We start from the raw sequence: 18,347 nt of genomic DNA, 5'->3' as shown, positions 1-18,347 counted from the left end.
GGTGAATCTGGCGATGCGCCAAAGCCTCCAAGTCGCATTGATGGTGACGGTTGAGAATCTAACACGCAAGATGACCCCATTGAGGCATTTCCAGATTAATCGAGAGAGGCCAATGCACAGGGATTATTAGTTTCGATTTAATCTAAGTTGCAGGGAGTGCAACCACGATTCGTTCTCCGACAAACGTCAGAGGCGTTGCATAATTCTAGAACCGGTTGGCGGGATGATTGGGAAATGGTAATATCACTTTGCCTGGCCCCCTCGTCACTGCTGCCACGCCAATGCATGATCAGACCTTAGGATCAAGTGCGAGCACCTAAGAGCCTACAGGAGCAGGGGTGTCTGGGGGGTAGGAAGGAGAACAATAACCCTCGACCCTTTTTTTTTTTTTTTTTTTTTTTTTTTTTTTTTATCAAAAAATGACTCTTGCGAAGACGTGCACGCCGATTTCACTCTTAGTGGAAGAAAAAATGGTTCTGTGGAGTTCTTGGATCCTGAGTATGCGATTTTAATTCTGTCGTTCCCATCTGGCGTATGACAACAACTTGGACGTGTGCTAATAATTAACGGCCCGGACTGCGACTGCGCAGTGACAGTTAGTAAAATAGCCGAGGGTGTAGAGCCCATCCCCTCGGTCCGTCGAAGACTTAGCGTCACCCTTGGGCCTTCAAGGATTTTTGACCAGCCCTCTCGGGAAAACGCCCGCGATGGTGGTCCTAGTGCAGCAGGCATCTCGATAATGTCACCCACCGCCCGGCAGATTTGGCTTGATATCCGTTATTGATGGTCGTATTCTGTGAACCGACTCCGTTTCCAACAATGATCATCCCATCACAACGCCATTCCGCTTGGGAGGCCTGGGAATCGCTACGAAAGGTCCCACTTGGAGACTAGATACAGATTAAGGAGGAACGATTCATATTTTATATCGTCTACCCTCACATCTGGTCATGGCCAGGCCAAACAGCGCGCACGTCGTACGCTCTTTTGGGCCCTAATGGGCGAAATATCCGCTGCACTGGCGCATTTGGTCATTATCCACTCAAGGTTCTAGAAGCACGGATTGATAATTATGCCTTCATCAAATTATTGCTAATCAGCACCCTGGAGTTTGCCAACCTCATTTGCCTTTTGGCATTCTGACCGAGAAATAGCCGTCTCTCACCTGGAAACGCATATTATATTCTCATAGCCTGCAAATTTAATCTGACACCCAACATTCCAAACGCATGTGAATAAATTCCAAGAGTTTATTTTGGACTGTCTCGGGGCCTCATAGCCTCTCCGCTCCATGTTAGCCGGCGGATCTAATTTGCATCTCTCAGAGAACCAGATACCATTTCTAGGAGGTTGTTGGGGACAGGATTTCAACGGGGTAATGCAGTCATGTCCCAAAACTATCGCAAAAGTACGATTATTACTTGAAACGACTACTACAGCCCAGGGTAGCCCAAACACAGACAAGCTCGTTCACCTGCTCTGGCTAAAGTGGGAGCTGCCCAGTTCCAAGCGTAATTCCCGAGGATCATATTGGAGACGTGTCGGCGCTATCATAACACTTGGCAAATCAGAATAATATCTTTTTACAAATTACACAAACCCGCATTCGAATATCAACCGGCGATGTCCGGTTGTGTGTGAGGAGAGACATTCAACTTCCAAGGTTTCCATGAGTATAGCTCGATATTTCTGCTCTGCTTTCCACCTGCAAACATGTGCAACTGACTCACAGCCAAGGCAGGAATCTTTGCCAAGACGAAAATCTGCTTTCGGCGCGGAGCCATCCGAAGACCACTAAACACTGAAGGGAAACAGCGAAAAACACTTACTCCGTACGACTAGTGCCGGAGAAAATCAGCTACCCGGCCCGGACCTGTGAAATTCAAGTACCGAGCTGCCAAGACAGCCTCCCGCTTATCCTGTACTGCCGGATAGTGATCTAATAAGGTTTAGTTAAGATCAAGAACAGTAATGCCGATAATAGGTTGTCTAGAATATTACTTCTTTGAGATTTAAGCTATTATTGTCCTTTTTGCGAAAAGTCATGGTGGAGATGGCATATTTCTTCTCTCACCACACGCACGCTATTTGTGAATCATGAGACCCATTACCGTTTCAACGACCTCAGCGCTGCTAATTTTGAGCGGCATAACTCTCACTTTTGCGAGGGCAGGATGCGAACCAGTCGTAGACCTTGAAACTTCTAGACACCGAGCAATTGAGAATGTATGCGCCCACTAGCATGTTCCTGGGCATTCAAAGATTTCCTTTTAACATTGACCGATTCAAGGCAGCTGGGAGTTTCTACACCTTTAAAAACATACCTTACGCCGAGCCACCACTGGGAGATCGTCGTTTCAAGGCCCCCGTCCCGAAGACCACAATCAATCGCACAATTGATGACGGCTCCAATACACGAATCTGCTATCAGGCTACAGGGAGTTTCTACCAATATTCCCTACCACTCGTCCAGGCATATGTCGCCGGCTGCGGCAATGTTTCGGAGGCATCTCTTGGAAGCTCTGAGACCTTGACCCAGTCGGAGGATTGTCTCCTTCTCGACGTACATGTGCCAAAGGGAGTTTGGAAACATCGTGCCGATGTTAAGCGACCCGTGTTGGTGTGGATCCATGGCGGCGGTTACACGGAGTGGTCGAAAGAAGCGATTAATGTTGGGGGAATACTGACCAGCAGCCTCATGGAAGACAAAGGCGGGATGATAGTAGTAACAATCAACTATCGCCTGTAAGTGCAGCGATAAGATCTTCAACTAAGGCTCCCTTCCCTAATTATGATATTAACTGTAACGACAGTGGTCTCTTTGGCTTCCCTCCGCGGAAGGCAGGCGTGAGAGATGTTGTCTCGAACGCCGGACTCTATGACCAGCGCCTCGCTCTCGACTGGGTTCAAGAACATATTCATCGGTTTGGAGGAGACGCAGGACGAGTGACAGTTATTGGTGAATCGGCTGGCGGCGGGAGTGTTATGGCACAGCTGGCCGCTTTTGGAGGAGAGGATGCGTCTTCACCGTTTCAACGGGCCATTCTCCAGAGTCCCGCGATGAAACCTATCATCAATGATTCGCAATATGAACTTGTATACGATTATCTTTTAGAAACTTCGGGACTACAAAGCTACGAGGAGTTGCGGAACTTGCCATCGAAGGATGTCCAAGCTATCAATACGGCAATGGTTTCTAACGCTGCATTTGCAGATACTGTCTTTCGTATGTCTTCTGTTGAGCAGGGGAGTGAGTGTCTTGTCTCAGCTAACCAAAACTACACAGAACTCAACGTGGACGGGGAATTCCTCCGAGACATTCCGGTCCGACTGCTAATGCAGAATAAAATCGATCAGTCAGTGGATATTCTCGTCGCCCATAATAGCAACGAAGGCATTATGTTTACCGACCCCCGTACGGAAGACGACGACACCTTTAGAGCATATTTCGCAAATCTTCTCCCAGACCTTTCATCTGAGAAGCTTGACATAATGGCGACTGAGATATATCCGCTGGACTTCTCAGGGACACAACCATACAAGAATCACATCGAGAGATTAGTCCTGGCTGTCGGGGACTGCCTTTTCGATTGCTACGCTTTTGGTATGAACCTTGCGTATGAGAACCGGACCAGAGGTTATCTTTTCGATATCTGTCCCGGCGTACATGCCCAGGACGCGTCATATTCGCTCCATGACGGCGAAGAGACGGATTACTTTGGACGGCCAATAGATTTCTTGGCGGCTGGGGCTATGAAGAGTTGGATCGTTGATTTCACGCTGATGGGCGGAAGGCATGGTAGCGCAGCAAGGCAGTTGCCGATTTTTGGATCAACGGCCAGAATTCTTCATGTGGGAAAGCAAGACGCAACCGAGTCCAATTTCACGGTAGTGAAGGATCCGGCGGCGAATCCTCGGTGTCAGTTCTGGCTTGACGGAGTTTTTGCTTAAAGAGGTGCGGGTTTGAGGAAACTGAATAAATGTGCTTGACTCATGTTCATGTTAACGGGGAAGGCTCAGCTATCCGAGAGTTGAGTTACTTCTTTTCGCTGTGCAAGTTTCGACGGTGAGTGACACCGCGATGCCCGCCAATGGCTAGATTTGTAGCCTCAATATTCCAATTATCAGGCAGGAATAGTCGGCTCGCCGGTCCTGCGGATCCAAGGACCAGTTCTCCGACGCTCGAATTGCATTACTGAGACTTGAATATATTGTGAACGAGAACATTAGAAACTTGCAATTATTCAACAATAATGATCTTGTCAGGATCAAAGTTAAAAGAGTCCTCCCGCCCATATCCCCTCTGATTCGCCACGACTCTCTTCCCTGTCTGAGAGCTACGAAATCACAATTAAAATGTGTATGACCAAACGCCCAAACTTTGGCGGCAGGACTGGTCCAGCACCTTTCTTGCTCGAGGGCCGTGACAAAAGCCGTCTGCACGCCACGATTACCCTCAAGGTGGTCGGGATTGTTTGCCTCCGGCAAGTTTGTCGGACTGTAGTGTGTGAGGATGACAATGCGGCGCTCTGGCTCGGTGTGGCAGATGGTTTCCACTTCATTGTTCAGCCACTCGAGATCTGTTTTATGGCTTGCGTTGTGCGCGTCTACACTCCAGCCGGTAATCATGGAGAAGTCGGAAACGAACAGGGAGGTAGTGCTCTTTTGCAAGTCGGAAATGCGGGAGAAGAGAGTACAGCCGAGAACCGCAACCGTCGGTGAAAGATCGAAACGCTTTTTGTCCAACAGCACAAACTGTCCGAGTGAGGAAACGCCATTTCTCTCAAGTTGGACCCTCCTCCGGTCAGAAACTGACCGTTCAAAATCGTGCAATATATAGACAGCAGCCGAGTTTGTAAAGTCTTGTTGCTCATCCGAGGCGCCATCGTCGTATTCGTAGGGTTCGTGATTCCCCATGACGAAGAATACAACGTCGAACCGCTCAAGCTGGCCCTCCAGAAACTGAAAAAGCCGCCTATCGTGAGCGTGGCTAATATCACCAAGAAGAGCCAGGTAGGGGCTCCGAGGCTCGATACGGAAGTCCGCATACATCGGCAGGAAACGTGGAGTTTCCAAGTGGAGGTCGGACATGATCTGAAGTGTGACTGGAGCCGCCAGTTCGGGAGCTTGGGAGGTACTTCGCCCTGCCATATTGCACTGGTATGAGTCTTAGGCCTGCCTTCTTTTCTTTTCTTGTCTCTTTTTATTTGCATTCGCTTTCGGGAGGTTCGGCCATGGCTCCCCAACCCGCGAGCCTGTTGCCTTGAAGTTTGAAGGACAGGAATAACAATTGCCCTGACTAAGCTGGAATAAATTCAACATCCAATCCTGGAAAGGAATCGTTTCGGAGGCCACCCAGGTGTTGCACAACCAACATATAAGGAAGCCCAGAGTTTCACGGATAGCCCCAATTTTCAATTCTCTTGGGTGCCAGTGGTTATGGCGATCCCTCAATATCATCACCTTAGGAACTGAGCAGTGGCCGCGAAAAGCGCAGCGAGTTCCTGGATGCGAACAATGTGCTTTGGACTTCGAGCCGAGTTTGTCACCGTCCATGCTGCTGACCCCGTCAGCCTCAAGTCCCCAACACTGCACTTGGCGGGAAATCTCTCAGGGGCCGGCGAGGGAGCCGCTGGGAAAAGATTAGCAACGTCATAGCCGTGGCCATGGGCGCCATGTACGTTAAATTCTGCGTGGGACTTTGGGAGCCCCGTTCTGTCGCTAATGGGTTCTCCTCCTGTGGGGATGCCTCCTCGACAGGGCGGGGTTTATACCCGGCGCACCCAGCCACCATCAAGGTTTTCCACTCTATATTGGCGTTTTCGTATCTAACGGTAACATGGACGACGCCACGGCTGGTACGACAAGATTGTCGACAGTATTTATTCAATGAATGGAGTTTTGACGGACTACCTAGCCCAACTACGAAGTGAACCGCAGTTGTTACGCGTCTTTGACATAATTGAAGAAGGTCCGCTCCAACAGCTTCGGGTCTTTCAGGATATCCAATTATTCAGGCGCGGTAGATATAAAAAAGTAACCAAAATTGATGCGGGAAAGAGGAATCCAAATGGTTGCCCCATACCAAGGCCTAAATAGAGAAAAGCAGAAGAGGAGCAAAAACGCCAATAACAATATTATAGTAGAGCGAATGAGCGTCCTTAGCCACGGCGACGCTTGAGAGTTCGGCTGTAGTTGACGAAGTCTTTGCCGAGGAGCTGATCGTGGCAGATGTATTTCCGGTCCCAGTAGCTGTAGTTGATCTAGCAGAAGTAGTAGTCTCGGTTGTGGTCTTGGAGGCCGTGGAGTTGCCATCGAGGTTGCCATTAATAACACCGTTGACGGCCTCAATGGACTTCCACGATCCGCTCTTGTCGCCGTATACATATTCGTCGCCAGTGCTGTAATCCGTCACCTTGATGCTCTTCACGTACATGCTAAACGGACCCGCGCTATAGTCCGTCGGACCATGAGCCCACTCCACAGTTCCCTCGGCGTTGGTGTCCTCATCACCTGCAGACCACACACCAATCTTCACTTGCATAGGCGTCTGGGGGTATTCCAACGTGCTCGCGTCGCCAGCCTCGAGGGTGCGCTCGACAGTGCCACCTACGGACCAGGTAATGCGCTCACTTGTCCAATCGATGACGTAGTCGATGAATTCTCCCTGATTGTCCGCAGCGGCGACAATGCCAAGCCTAGTGCTAGGACCGACGCCCTGATCGAAATACATTGTCTGTACGTTGGCTCCGTCATATCCCATCCACTCCATGTCGATCTCATCCAAATCGTCAGATTGGAGGACGAGAGATGACACGATTCCGTTGCCGGGGGCGGCTTTGAGAGCTATGTCAACACGGCCGAACATGATGTAGAAGTCGGAGGTGAGGAAGGGGGCGTCTCCAGACTTAGAAACGGTGAGCACGGCGCCGTTTGAAGTATAGGCTAGGTCGCCGCTCTCGGAGAAGTAGTCCGAGGCACCCTTCGTGAAATCCACATCGACGGAGGTGCCGAGGGCTTTGTCCGCCGGGCAGGCTGAATGGTATTAGGATTAGTTCGAAAATCGAGCATATCTAGATGTGAGAGTACTCAACTGGTATTCGTTGGGTTGCAAGAGGTCGTTGTTTGGGCGTTGGCTATGCAAAGCATGAGCAGGGTAGCTAGGGTGACAAGAGCGGTCTTAGTCGAGATCATCTTGCACAGCGTACCGAAAGGGAAGCCCGCGGGTGAAAAGAATGATTGAGAGGACGAGAAGTGAAGGTCGGGGACTCGAGGTAGGCTAAGTCGGATTGAAACGAAAGGCTGTCACGCTCTCTCTGGTGACTAGGTGGAATTTGACGGGGTTGGAGCGAGTGAAATTCAAGATGATGAAGGAGAGATATTTGACGTGAACGAAATTGTTTGGAGATCGCAGATTCGTCCTCCCCATTAATGTATATCAAGCCGAATAAGCGCTTTCGACCAATCTACGGACGGCTTAGTCGATGCCGCATTCAGGGGACTCGACCTATTGTTGACGCATGCGTCAGAGGTATTCGTATGCCAGTGACGCCGCCCTTCACTAGTTCTCGTGTTAGTTTCTCAAGAAGACGGTAAATGTCTGAGAGACCGCGTAATGGCACACCCGCTCGGCTCCGCCAGAACAGACGCAAAGTGGCCAAAACTGGTTTAGGGTGGGAGCAGCGGTGGGGCAAGGCGTGCCCGACACCCACGAAGATGTCGATGCGAATTTGGATCATGCCACTAAAATCTTGGTTTCCTTCTGTTACCGGGGGAAGGGTTGTTGGGGTTAGTCCGCACTTGGAACACGCAGTAGGTTCTCAAATCGCAGCAGCAGGTGTGGAGGGAATAAGAACACATGGTTCAGCAACCAACTCGTATGACTGTTTCCCCTGCTTTTCGTCCAACAAGGGAATCCACATTGACGACTTTAGGATATCCTGCAGTTCTTCCCACTTGGATACTCGACATTCCTCGAGGTGTTTCAGTAACAAACGGGCTAACCACCACTCTTCCGAAATGCGAAACATGGAAATTGCTCCAGTCATCAGAAGCCAGAGGAGAACCCGCGAGGGCACAATCTTCTCTAAGTCGGCGCATAGAAGGTGATGCCGGTAAGTTTCAGAAAAGTGATGGTGAGGAAGGCGAACATCTTGCCATTGCAGAAATATGTGGTGGGTGAATGCCAATAAGCCAAGCCGTACAGTCTCGTTGAGGGAGCATTGCGCGAAGTCCATCCGGAGAAGCCGGTACATTACTGCCGTCATGGTTCCGTAGATCGTAGCCGGCGGGACGAGCATACCAGTCTGCGTCCCCAGATTGGCTAACAGGCAAAACTTTCTCGCGACCGTCCACAGCTCTGATAAGCGCTCGTCGAGGCCGTGCACGAATTCCGCGTTTTCTCGTGCGTGAGGGCGGACGCCTAAATTCGACATTGTCAGCTCGGGATAGGCAGGCACTGGTTCATTCGCCTGGCGATAGAATACGGGATCCTTGTTGGCAAGCAAGGCAGTGCCAAGGTCGCATCTTCGGAGGTGTCAGCAACGAATAAAAACCAGGTGGGTTGGGAAAATTGTGCACTACCTACCTCCAAAGTTCCACCAAGAGCTTGGGGTTCTCCTGAAAGACGCCCAGCCCCCCTCGCAGATCTACCATCCTGCGAAGACCCTGCACGTGGTGTCTAGAGACTTCGACATCTCCATTAAAGTGCGCCGCACTTGCCAGCTTTAGGACTACACTTATCGTAGCATCGGAGACTTTGGCCTCCTCGTCATTCCCTCCGAGTCTTTCGCGAAGAAGCTTGAGGCCCTTTTGATGATGCAACGTCGCCGATGCGTTGACCATCTCTTGAGGATGTCCGCGTAACACTCTGTCGATAAATGTCTGTATCGCAAAAGCGTTGATGTGAAGCGCCGCGACGTCACGTTCGGCTGGGTACAGCCACGTCTTGCCGTCTGGGTGAAACCCAATCTCCATTAGCAGAGGGAAGATGATTCGCATCGCCACAGTCGACACTAAGTCTAGTTAGTAGGCGTCATCGTTATACTCGGTCAAGCGAGCGGGACAGACCTTGCGCCATGCCCATGAGAATAGAGGGCTCTATCTCGCTGGGAAAGTCGACGAAGTACAAATGTGTGCTAACACCCTGCGGCTGTAGCGATGTATACATGGTGACTACTTCGTGTAGCGTAACCTTGATTCTTTGGATTGGATGCGACGAGGCTCGACCGACTACACTTCGTCTTTTGGCACGCTTGGGTTTCCTTCCGCGCATGACATGGCTTCTGATTAGCTTCCGAGTAGACTGGTCAGCTTTTCCAGAGTCCGATGAGACAATGAAGGGCATCTCGGCCGGTATGAAACGCATCTGATGGGAAGACTCGTCCATTCTGATGTCTTGGCAGGATTCTTTGCTTTCTCAGAAAGGGAAAGTGTGAGATGGTCGTTTCAATGGGGTCGCGATTCCCGTTTATGAGGAGGTGAATTAATAATGGTCCTGAGTGAAGAGCAGTACGAAGTAGAAGGTGCATCAAGACGTATGCCAAGACTTTTACTATTTGCCGGTTTAGGCATAGCGTCTGAGCCGAAATCGTGATCCGAAGAACCGGGATTTGCCAAGACCCTTACCATATGCCATTCCAGGATAGCAGCAGAGGACTTGGCCATCTCGTTGATCGCCACGAAAGAGGCTCGATTTCAGGGTGTATATTATAATTCGGCACATGTATAAAGACAGCTTTTCGGATCTGTCCAGTGGTGTTCTGTAATATGACAACCATCTCCTTCAATTTCCAACCCACCGAGACGCCAGTCCCACGTACACTAAAAAGGACAGTCTTGAAACCAAAATGGCCGCCCTTGGAAAATCTGTCCTCATCACCGGCTGCTCAGCGGGAGGTCTCGGCGCAGGCCTCGCCGAAGTCTTCCGTGAGAAGGGCTACCACGTCTTCGCAACTCTGCGAAGCCCATCCAAACTCCCCTCGACCCTTTCCAAGGCGGCGAACGTCACGACCCTGACCCTCGATGTGTTATCCTCCGACTCCATAGCCGACGCCGTGAATAGCGTCGCGGAGAAGACGGGCGGTCGACTCGATATCCTCGTCAACAACAGTGGCAAGAATTTCATCATGCCAGCCTTGGACACCTCCATAGAGGAGGCTCGCAAGATATTCGACGTCAACTTCTGGGCTCCGATGGCTATGCTCCAGGCCTTCGCTCCCCTACTCATCCAGGCTAGGGGATGCGTCGTCAATCAATCGTCTGCTGCTGGATATGTACCCATGCCGTTTGGAAGTTCAGTATCAGCCATTCAGCAGCTGTCTCCATGAATAGTGCAATGGCTAATATCAATTTTGAACCCAGGCGTGTATAATGGCTCAAAAGCCGCCCTGACGATGGCAAGTGAAATATGGGGCCGCGAGCTCCAGCCCCTCGGTATCAGAACGATTACCCTCATTACGAACCCAGTCAAGAGCCGCGGTTTCGACAACATTGATAAGCCCAAAATCCCCGAGACTTCACACTACTATGTGATTCGCGACTACCTTGACCGCCTTACCGACGGTCGACTTCAAAATGGGGCGCCCGATGCACGAACATATGCAATCCAAGTCGTGGGTGAGATCGAAAAGGGTACATCCGGGGAAGTTTGGGTGGGAAAAGATGCCGCCATGGGCCGATGGGCACGTTCTTGGCTTCCACAGTTCGTCTTTGTAAGTTCAGGAAGACAACCACATCTTTTTATGATTTGAAGGTCGCGGATCGCTAATGGCTCGGTCTATAGGACATGATACTGGAAGGGGTCTTCAAGGTTAATAGAGAGTTGGCCAAGGTGGCAGAATTGAATAATGCTGGGAAATAAATGCGTGGAGGATAGAGTGGGGAGTGCGAAACTGAGGACATAGCCCTATCAGGGCCACGGCGATTTGTATCTACCGTTCTCGTTGAGCGCAAGTTGGCTTGAAAGTTGCGATGTAGGAAGTGAAAGTCTGTATTGAGCAATAATTCGAGAATCAGAGATTGGTACGGACATCTCGAAGGAGTGCCAAATTTTGAGATTAGAGCCCAATACACCCTTATTCCTTCCCGTAAAATTGAGAGTCGGGAAGATGATCTGAACGTGGCGAATCAGCCTTCCTTGACGCCCAATCTGATGAAGGAATGGAGCGATGTGAGCACTGTCATTGTCAAGCGGGGCCGATACCATCACGTTTGGAAATTGAAAGCGGGTTTTAGAGTAGAGTAGCGGGCTAGCTTCAAAGTACGCCAGCTTGTTGACGCGGAGGATGTTTGCGTAAATGCGGATTCCTCGGGGTAGAAACATGGGGGCGAGGTCGGTCCGACGTCCGCTCTGAGCGCGATGGGCTCCGCGAGTACGAGGAGTTCTAAATAGATCCCGAGCCGGATTTCGGTTGGGAGGTCGAAGAAAGTCATCTCAAGGCAGTCAGGGGCGATTGTAGAACTTAATATTTCCAATCTCGTACATGATTCTGGAGTCTACCCTCCAGAGTCTCTCCGTTCTTGTTCGGGGGTCCGTGAGAGATGGTGTGAGGTTTTGGCAGTGGTAAGTGAGCAATCGAACACCCTGCTGCGCAACCTTGAAGAACGCTGAACATCACTCTCACCGCCCAGCTGTTGGTTAGACAACCATGGCAATCACAACCATGGCAATCACAATCATGCAGTTGGACTGCCCCATGCAAGTCTCGACATGTCCAGAACTCTACCACTCCCAGGTCATAGGTGGGAACTGATGTCTACAGGATGGTGGAGAGATGCTAATCAACCATGCCTAATCTCTACATGTAGCTTCCGCTGTCGTTCATGACGTCCTTCTTCACCATAGAACTCGATGCGTTTCCCGTCAATGACGAAGGCAAGATGCCGCTGGGCTATGTCTTATCTATCCTGCGTATGAAATTTTAATACTTGCTAGAACTGCTTATTCTTTATTTGTGTAAAATAAGAGGTGCGCCACTTATCCTACTCTATATTCTTAATATTTTATGATGTATTTATTATTTAATATTAACCTCTCCTGGGGGTTTAACTGTTAGTGTGAGAGATTATTGATATTACCTAATATATCCTGGATTAAGTGTTAAATAGGTATATCTTCTAATACTTTATATTTGAGAGGACTTGTGTAGTACTTGTTATATAATATGTTAGGTGGTCAATCTGATCTCTTAGACTTAATGTTTAAACCCCCGGCAGAGGATTTCTTTGTCCATGTGTTGTCATGAAAATGCTTAGTTAAGCCTTGTATGATCATTTCCCAATTATTTGTCAGCGTCAAAGTGGTGAATTCCATTGAGCTGCTGTTCCGAATCATGCTACTAAACTCTTGGGCCGGAGGCGACGAGGAGTGAAATGTCCTTTTGATATTGATTATCTCCGACCGACATGGCGGGAAATGATGAGGAACGACATAACGGCGCTGCCGGGAACGACGTCGCCGCCACCACTTCTTCCGCGCCTATGTCCTGCCTTGCATGCAGGGCCCGGAAGCTCAAGTGTGATCGATTCAAACCTCGCTGCGGTCGATGCGCCAAGCTGGGGGAAGGATGCGAGTACCCTAGCGCGAGGCGGAGGAATGTTGGAGCGAGAAGAAGTGTGAGGGAACTCGAAGATCGGATATGTTGGTGTCGCGTTTTCCTGCTCTGTCATACATCACATCTAGGTGTAGATGTTTGGCTAATATAGGGGATATGTAGCCCAACTCGAGAACTTCGCAAGGTCAGCAACAGTGGATGCTCCAAACATGAACGATCCCTTGACAGCAGGCGCCATGAAATTAGCCCCTGCAAGGTCGAGAGGGAATCATTCGAGTGTCTCCTCATCTCCCTCACCAGCGCATGGGGGTGGAGAGCTAGCCCGTCTTGGCCTGTTTGAGCAGCTACCACCGCCTGAACTTGCGCGGAACTTGTAAGCCTTCAGCGACCGCTTCTGTCACCAGAAATGAGGCCTTGACTAACAAAAGGGAGAACTGGCATCTACTTCGAAAAGGTCTATTGCGGTGCCCCACTGCTCCATAGAGCGCGCTACATGGCATCGTTTGAATCTGCCCTCCCATATGCGTCCTCCGATGTGTCTTCAGTATATCATCATGGCTATGGCTGCCGAGGCCACGGATGCTTACGCCAATTTGGCCATGCCTTTTTATCGGCGCTCAAGAACGTACGCTGAGGCAGACCACATGAAGGTGAGGCTACAGCGAAGTTCGTCCCCTATTTTTTTCCCCCGCTGACATTGGGTGCAGGGCCTCGGGGAAGACTTTACAACCCTTGCACATGCCCAGACGTGGTGCCTCTTAGCCCACTTTGAGGCACAACAGACTATGTTCTCCCTTGCTTCAGTCAGTCTTGCCCGCAGTCTCCGGATCGCCCAGATGCTAGATCTTCACAGACTTGATCAAGAACCCCGTCTTCTACCCCTGGCTCTTCCTCCTGCACGAGACTGGTCCGAAATGGAAGAACGGCGCCGGACCTGGTGGGTCATCTTTTGTTCTGACCGCTTTGTTAGCGCGACGACTGGATGGCCTGCTCTAATATTAGAGAACGATGTGGGCTCTGTCACTTCCATCAGATAACGATGTCGATGCACTAACGGAACTCCAGATTCACACTTTCCTTCCAGCCTCCGACAAGGCCTTCAACACAGGCGTAGAAGAACCACAGGGCCACCTGAGAGCTGCGTTCCGAGGAAATTGGCCAGAGTACTCGTCCTTCGCTGGAAGGGTTCTTGGGGCCCAAATCTTCCATCGCGTCCTCGAACACAGCTTTAACCAGATTAATGAACTCGGGGGACGGGGCCAGATGAGCACATTTTGGGACCAACATAAAGCAATTGATGACGAATTGACCCTTATCCTTGCCTTTTTACCGAGTGAGCTTCGGTTACCAGAGCATTCCTGGGATCACAACGCCCTTTTCATCAATATAATGCTCCATACGGCCGTCATCTGCCTCCACAGGGCAGGCCTAGGCTATTCGGGCCAACCGCCTCCGCACGAACTACTTCTATCCCAAAGCCAGGAACGCCTCCTGCCCGCAGCCAAAGAGATTGTATCCGTTTTCCAGATGATGTCAAATCTGCAGGCGGCGTTGCGCAACCCGCTCATCATATTTGCCGCATACGTAGCTAGCATTGTGTTCCTCGAAGATTTTTTCCTTAGCCGAGAATTCCTGAGCGAGCAGGGCTTGAATTACCTACTCGGAATCATAGTTCGTGTTGGTAAAGATAATCCTGTCGCTAGGTCAATGGCCATCCAACTTGGGGGTGACATGCGACAGCACGGCTTGCACTCGCCCCTGATGGACAAGGTATATATAACCCTTAACTCTTCACCCCGGCCTCGATATGAATGCCAACTTGAAAGCCAGGTTCGAGAGTTGCCTCCCACTTCTTTGTTGGTCCCGTTGCTGGCCAAGAGTTTGAATTCTACGTTCATTTCGTTCTCATACAGACGTTGTCGCCAACCTACGTCGGAGGTTAGCCAGAGTACCACGCTCCTGGAACAGCCAAAAGGCCGCGGAGACGTTAGCGTACCCGTAATCGTTAATGATCCGGGAATTGCGTCACAGGCGTCGAACATCGACTCAGAGTGGACAGGCAATTAGTCTTACTCTAACAGGGGTCTACCTAGGTCTATCACACGACGCAAACTTTGCAAATTGAAAAGACTCCAAGAATATCCCCTGATCCGGAGGTCAGACCTGCTTTTACGAAAGACTAGCGAAGGCTGATCCCAATTGTTCCACGGGTCGCTTTCTGAGATAGCCTTCCAAGGTTTCCGGCTTGATCTGCGGGTAACGAGCATTATCCACCTCGGGGCCGACAAGTGCAGAGCCGTTGATCGTGTAATACGTGAAATACCTGTACGAAGGTTAGTTGTAGGATTCTCGGTGAAGAGATTCGGATCGATCCTTACCAGAATATGTATTTGAACACGTCTTGCGGGTCTTGTGTTCGCAGCGTCTCCATTCGGTTCTTGAGCTGCTCTTGAGAGCCAAGACACTCCAGCTTGGGGCTTATACCGTACACCTTTTCGAAAGAGGAGGCAATTTCCTTGATAGTCTTTCTGTCGCCAAGAACTACTCCATGTTCACTATCAGCGTTGTGTGAAGCGGAAATGGAAGACGGGTCAACGTATAACTCACGCCTCACCACACCCACAGCCTCCTGGTCCGCAGCCACAGCAGCAGTGTATTCGGCCGCGTTTTCGTACGAAGTGAATTCCCACACTTCTGAGCCATCACCCCAATACCGAATCGTCTGGGTCTTTCCATCCCATAGGAACAAAGGGCGAAGGACGACGTCCACGAACCCTCCAACCAAGATGTGGACACCCTTGACCGTCTTCTTGGTCTCCAGATAAGCCTTGACGTGTTTCATCGGGTCCTTTGGGAATAGTTCACCTAGTTGGAGCTTGGTGTAGTCGAGGCACCAGTCACCGGCAATGTAACGCGGGACACCAGCACCCTCGCAAGCATCGATGAGCAGTTTCTGGCCCTCTATCATGAGCTTGTCGTCGCCCAGGTAGGCGCAGATGACAACATCGCAACCATCGACAAAGGACTTTATCTGTGTTTCGTTGTAGGCATCGCCCTGGTAGAGTTGAACTGCAGGCGAAGAGACAATAGACGGCCTGACTTTGCTGGTGTCTCGGGCATAGCCGCGAAGAGAGACGTTGGGGTTCTTGAGGAGATGGGTAGCGAGCAGGGTACCAAATTTGCCGGTGATACCGGCCAACCCAACCGTTATCGCCATTTTATTGTAGAAATTTTTATTTTGTTGGGGAAGATGGGCGGCGTTCTTCTCTTTTGCACTGAATTGATTGGGACATCCGAACCATCGATCACTTAGAAGATATAAACTCCCAGATTTATGTAGACAACATATGACTCCAAAAATTACTAATAACCATTATCGGATTTCGATTCCTTCCATTCGCGCTCGCGTTGATCTCTTCTTCCCCTTTACTCAGAATGGGCAGCCGACCCCGGTCGGGAGAACCCACTTCGGCGTTGGTCGGACACCGGCAGGGCCCTGATTCGTCGATCGGCCTTCAGAGTTCAGACGGGACGTGCCTTTCCAAGGCAACTATTTCTTCATTTGTCATGAACAAAGCCACGACGCTGTGGAATTCCGCTCGCAATTGCGAGATATAAGGCCACGGTCGCCGGGCCCTTCCGACCGGGGCGGTCTAACCAGAAAGCCCAATTGAATTTCTGAAATCACTCTGCATTGCATCCAACATCCCTATTGCTCTTGGCGTTACCTACCGTTATTACTCGCCTACAATCACTGGTACTATTCCGCTCACCATGTCTCGAGCAATTCTAGTAACTGGTGCCACAGGCAAGCAAGGCGGCGCTGTGATCAACACGTTGATCAGGAACAATGCAGGCTTTAGGATCCTCGCCCTAACCAGGGACGTAAATTCGCGGTCCGCTCGGAGACTAGCGGCCAAGTCTCCACATGTCAAGCTGGTTCAGGGCAACCTATCAGATCCGGAGGGGATCTTTGCCGCAGCCAAAGCGGCGACGACAGCACCCATCTGGGGCGTGTTTTCTGTGCAGGTACAAAATCAATCTCCCACTCCACTCTCATCGCGGACAATACTAACTTAAGAGAGGTGGCCATTGGCTTTGCACAAGGAGACGCCGAATTCACCCAGGGTAGGGATATGATCGATGCATCCGTGAAAGCCGGCGTTCAGCACTTCATCTATTCCTCCGTCGACCGCCATGGCAGCGCATCCATCGACAACCCGACCAACATTCCCCATTTTATCCACAAGCACAACATCGAGAAACACTTGATCGAAAGCACAAAGAATGGAGAGATGAGCTGGACCATCTTGCGGCCCGTCGCTTTTATGGAGAACTTTACCAACAACTTTTTCGGCCGCGTCTTCGCCACGACTTGGCGGATAGCTGTAAAGGAGAAACCTCTTCAGTTGATAGCCGTTCCGGATATCGGCATTATGGCTGCGAAAGCCTTCTTGAGCCCCGAGGAATATAAGAACCGTGCCATTTCTCTTGCTGGGGATGAGCTTACTATCGAAAAGGCAAGCCAGATTTTCAAAAAGCACACGGGTCGGGATCTGCCCTGGGCCAACAGGTTGATCTGCAACCTGATCATGTGGTCTATGAAGGACTTTGGATACATGTTTAGGTGGTTCTACAATGTCGGATACGGTGCCGACATTGAAGAGGTGAAGAAGATTCACCCAGATGTCAAGGATTTCGAGACATGGCTGGTGACGGACAGCGAGTTTGCCAACGAAATCAAAGCTAGACAGGCTCACTAAACCGGGATTGCCCGCGTATATCTTAAGATTGTATAATGGAATTGGGCCCGATATTCCGCGCATAGACATAGTGATAATAGACACACTCTCCAGTTAATTCTTCTTGGTCAAATTCTCTGTATTGTTTTACAGACCTGTACGCGTTGAAATGGCGAATGCGTCTGTAGTAATTTATTTCAGTGATTGGAAAATGTCCCATCCCACATCTACACTTGATTCATTCCCCGGAGCGGATCACCTAACCATCCCGCGTGTGGTGCCGTCCACACATCCATCGCACTCTCCATGTCGTCGTATAGGGAGCCGGTTAGCAGTTCTTGTAAGGGATCAGTATCTAGAGGGGTGTGTTTTCTATAAGCTTTAAAACACATACAGGGGCCCGTTTCATGCAGCTGTAGTGTCGGGCATGGCGGTGTGGCTAAGTTTGTAGCATGGGCAAGAGGAGGGCAGCTTCTATTCCCAGAAACCGAGGCAGTAGTAAGTCTATTAACTACACTACCCTTCCCCTAGTAGAGTCGCCGCTCAACGTATGGCCGGTGGCTGGACGGACACCCGCCGCCAAGGCAAGGGGAGGTGTCTGTCCTACATATAAGTAGGGATTATAGGGCATATATATAGGTTTATTACTCGCCGTTCTAGTTCGGGGGTTGTGAGGGTGTGAGGTTTTGGGAGTCGTAAGCGAGCAATCGAACACCCTGATCTGCTGCGCACATTTGAAGAACGCTGAACGTCGCTCTTGCTGCCTGGCCATTGGTTAGACAACCACGACAATCACAATCATGCGGTTGAACTGCCTGATGCAAGTCTAGACATGTCCAGAACTCTGCCGCTTCCAGGTCGTAGGTGGGAACCGGTGTCTACAGGATGGTGGAAAGATGCTAATCAACTGTGCCTTCCCTATGGTGATAGAGAGCAGCCCTATCAATCCCCTTCAATTTTTCTGTTGTAACTGTGATCCATTCTTGATATGTCAAATGTACCTGACGACAACTGGCCACGGACTATTAAACTAAAAAGGCAGGGGGGCTAG

At 50.4% G+C, this 18,347-nt stretch overlaps 6 protein-coding genes across 6 annotated transcripts; 3 read left to right on the top strand and 3 right to left on the bottom strand.

Annotated features, from left to right (window-relative positions):
* Window positions 1–2,698: 2,698 nt before the first annotated feature.
* On the top strand, window positions 2,699–3,951 carry SAPIO_CDS8089 (Sterol esterase; the record flags this gene model as incomplete). The annotated part of the gene is made up of 3 exons (XM_016789800.1): window positions 2,699–2,745; window positions 2,814–3,226; window positions 3,287–3,951. 3 exons carry the CDS (start codon window positions 2,699–2,701, stop codon window positions 3,949–3,951), a joined length of 1,125 nt encoding a protein of 374 aa, XP_016640569.1.
* Window positions 3,952–4,124: 173 nt separating this feature from the next.
* Window positions 4,125–5,151, bottom strand: SAPIO_CDS8088 (uncharacterized protein; the record flags this gene model as incomplete). The annotated part of the gene is made up of 2 exons (XM_016789799.1): window positions 4,125–4,195; window positions 4,368–5,151. 2 exons carry the CDS (start codon window positions 5,149–5,151, stop codon window positions 4,125–4,127), a joined length of 855 nt encoding a protein of 284 aa, XP_016640568.1.
* A 940-nt stretch (window positions 5,152–6,091) lies between these two features.
* SAPIO_CDS8087 (uncharacterized protein) lies at window positions 6,092–9,388 on the bottom strand (the record flags this gene model as incomplete). Its single annotated transcript, XM_016789798.1, has 5 exons — window positions 6,092–7,035; window positions 7,625–7,762; window positions 8,303–8,526; window positions 8,588–9,014; window positions 9,070–9,388. 5 exons carry the CDS (start codon window positions 9,386–9,388, stop codon window positions 6,092–6,094), a joined length of 2,052 nt encoding a protein of 683 aa, XP_016640567.1.
* Window positions 9,389–9,848: 460 nt separating this feature from the next.
* Window positions 9,849–10,861, top strand: SAPIO_CDS8086 (putative short-chain dehydrogenase protein; the record flags this gene model as incomplete). Its single annotated transcript, XM_016789797.1, has 3 exons — window positions 9,849–10,293; window positions 10,363–10,712; window positions 10,784–10,861. The coding sequence occupies 3 exons, from the start codon at window positions 9,849–9,851 to the stop codon at window positions 10,859–10,861; spliced, it is 873 nt and encodes a 290-aa protein (XP_016640566.1).
* Window positions 10,862–14,723: 3,862 nt separating this feature from the next.
* SAPIO_CDS8085 (NmrA-like family protein) lies at window positions 14,724–15,771 on the bottom strand (the record flags this gene model as incomplete). Its single annotated transcript, XM_016789796.1, has 3 exons — window positions 14,724–14,877; window positions 14,933–15,095; window positions 15,162–15,771. 3 exons carry the CDS (start codon window positions 15,769–15,771, stop codon window positions 14,724–14,726), a joined length of 927 nt encoding a protein of 308 aa, XP_016640565.1.
* Window positions 15,772–16,328: 557 nt separating this feature from the next.
* Window positions 16,329–17,317, top strand: SAPIO_CDS8084 (NmrA-like family protein; the record flags this gene model as incomplete). The annotated part of the gene is made up of 2 exons (XM_016789795.1): window positions 16,329–16,583; window positions 16,640–17,317. 2 exons carry the CDS (start codon window positions 16,329–16,331, stop codon window positions 17,315–17,317), a joined length of 933 nt encoding a protein of 310 aa, XP_016640564.1.
* Between the last annotated feature and the right edge of the window lie 1,030 nt (window positions 17,318–18,347).

The sequence above is a fragment of the Scedosporium apiospermum genome (genome assembly GCF_000732125.1).
Source record: "Scedosporium apiospermum strain IHEM 14462 chromosome Unknown SEQ_SAPIO_0120, whole genome shotgun sequence".
Classification (NCBI taxonomy): domain Eukaryota; kingdom Fungi; phylum Ascomycota; class Sordariomycetes; order Microascales; family Microascaceae; genus Scedosporium; species Scedosporium apiospermum.
The sequence above is the reverse complement of the archived record's forward strand: the minus strand, read 5'-3'. Positions and strand labels throughout refer to the sequence as shown.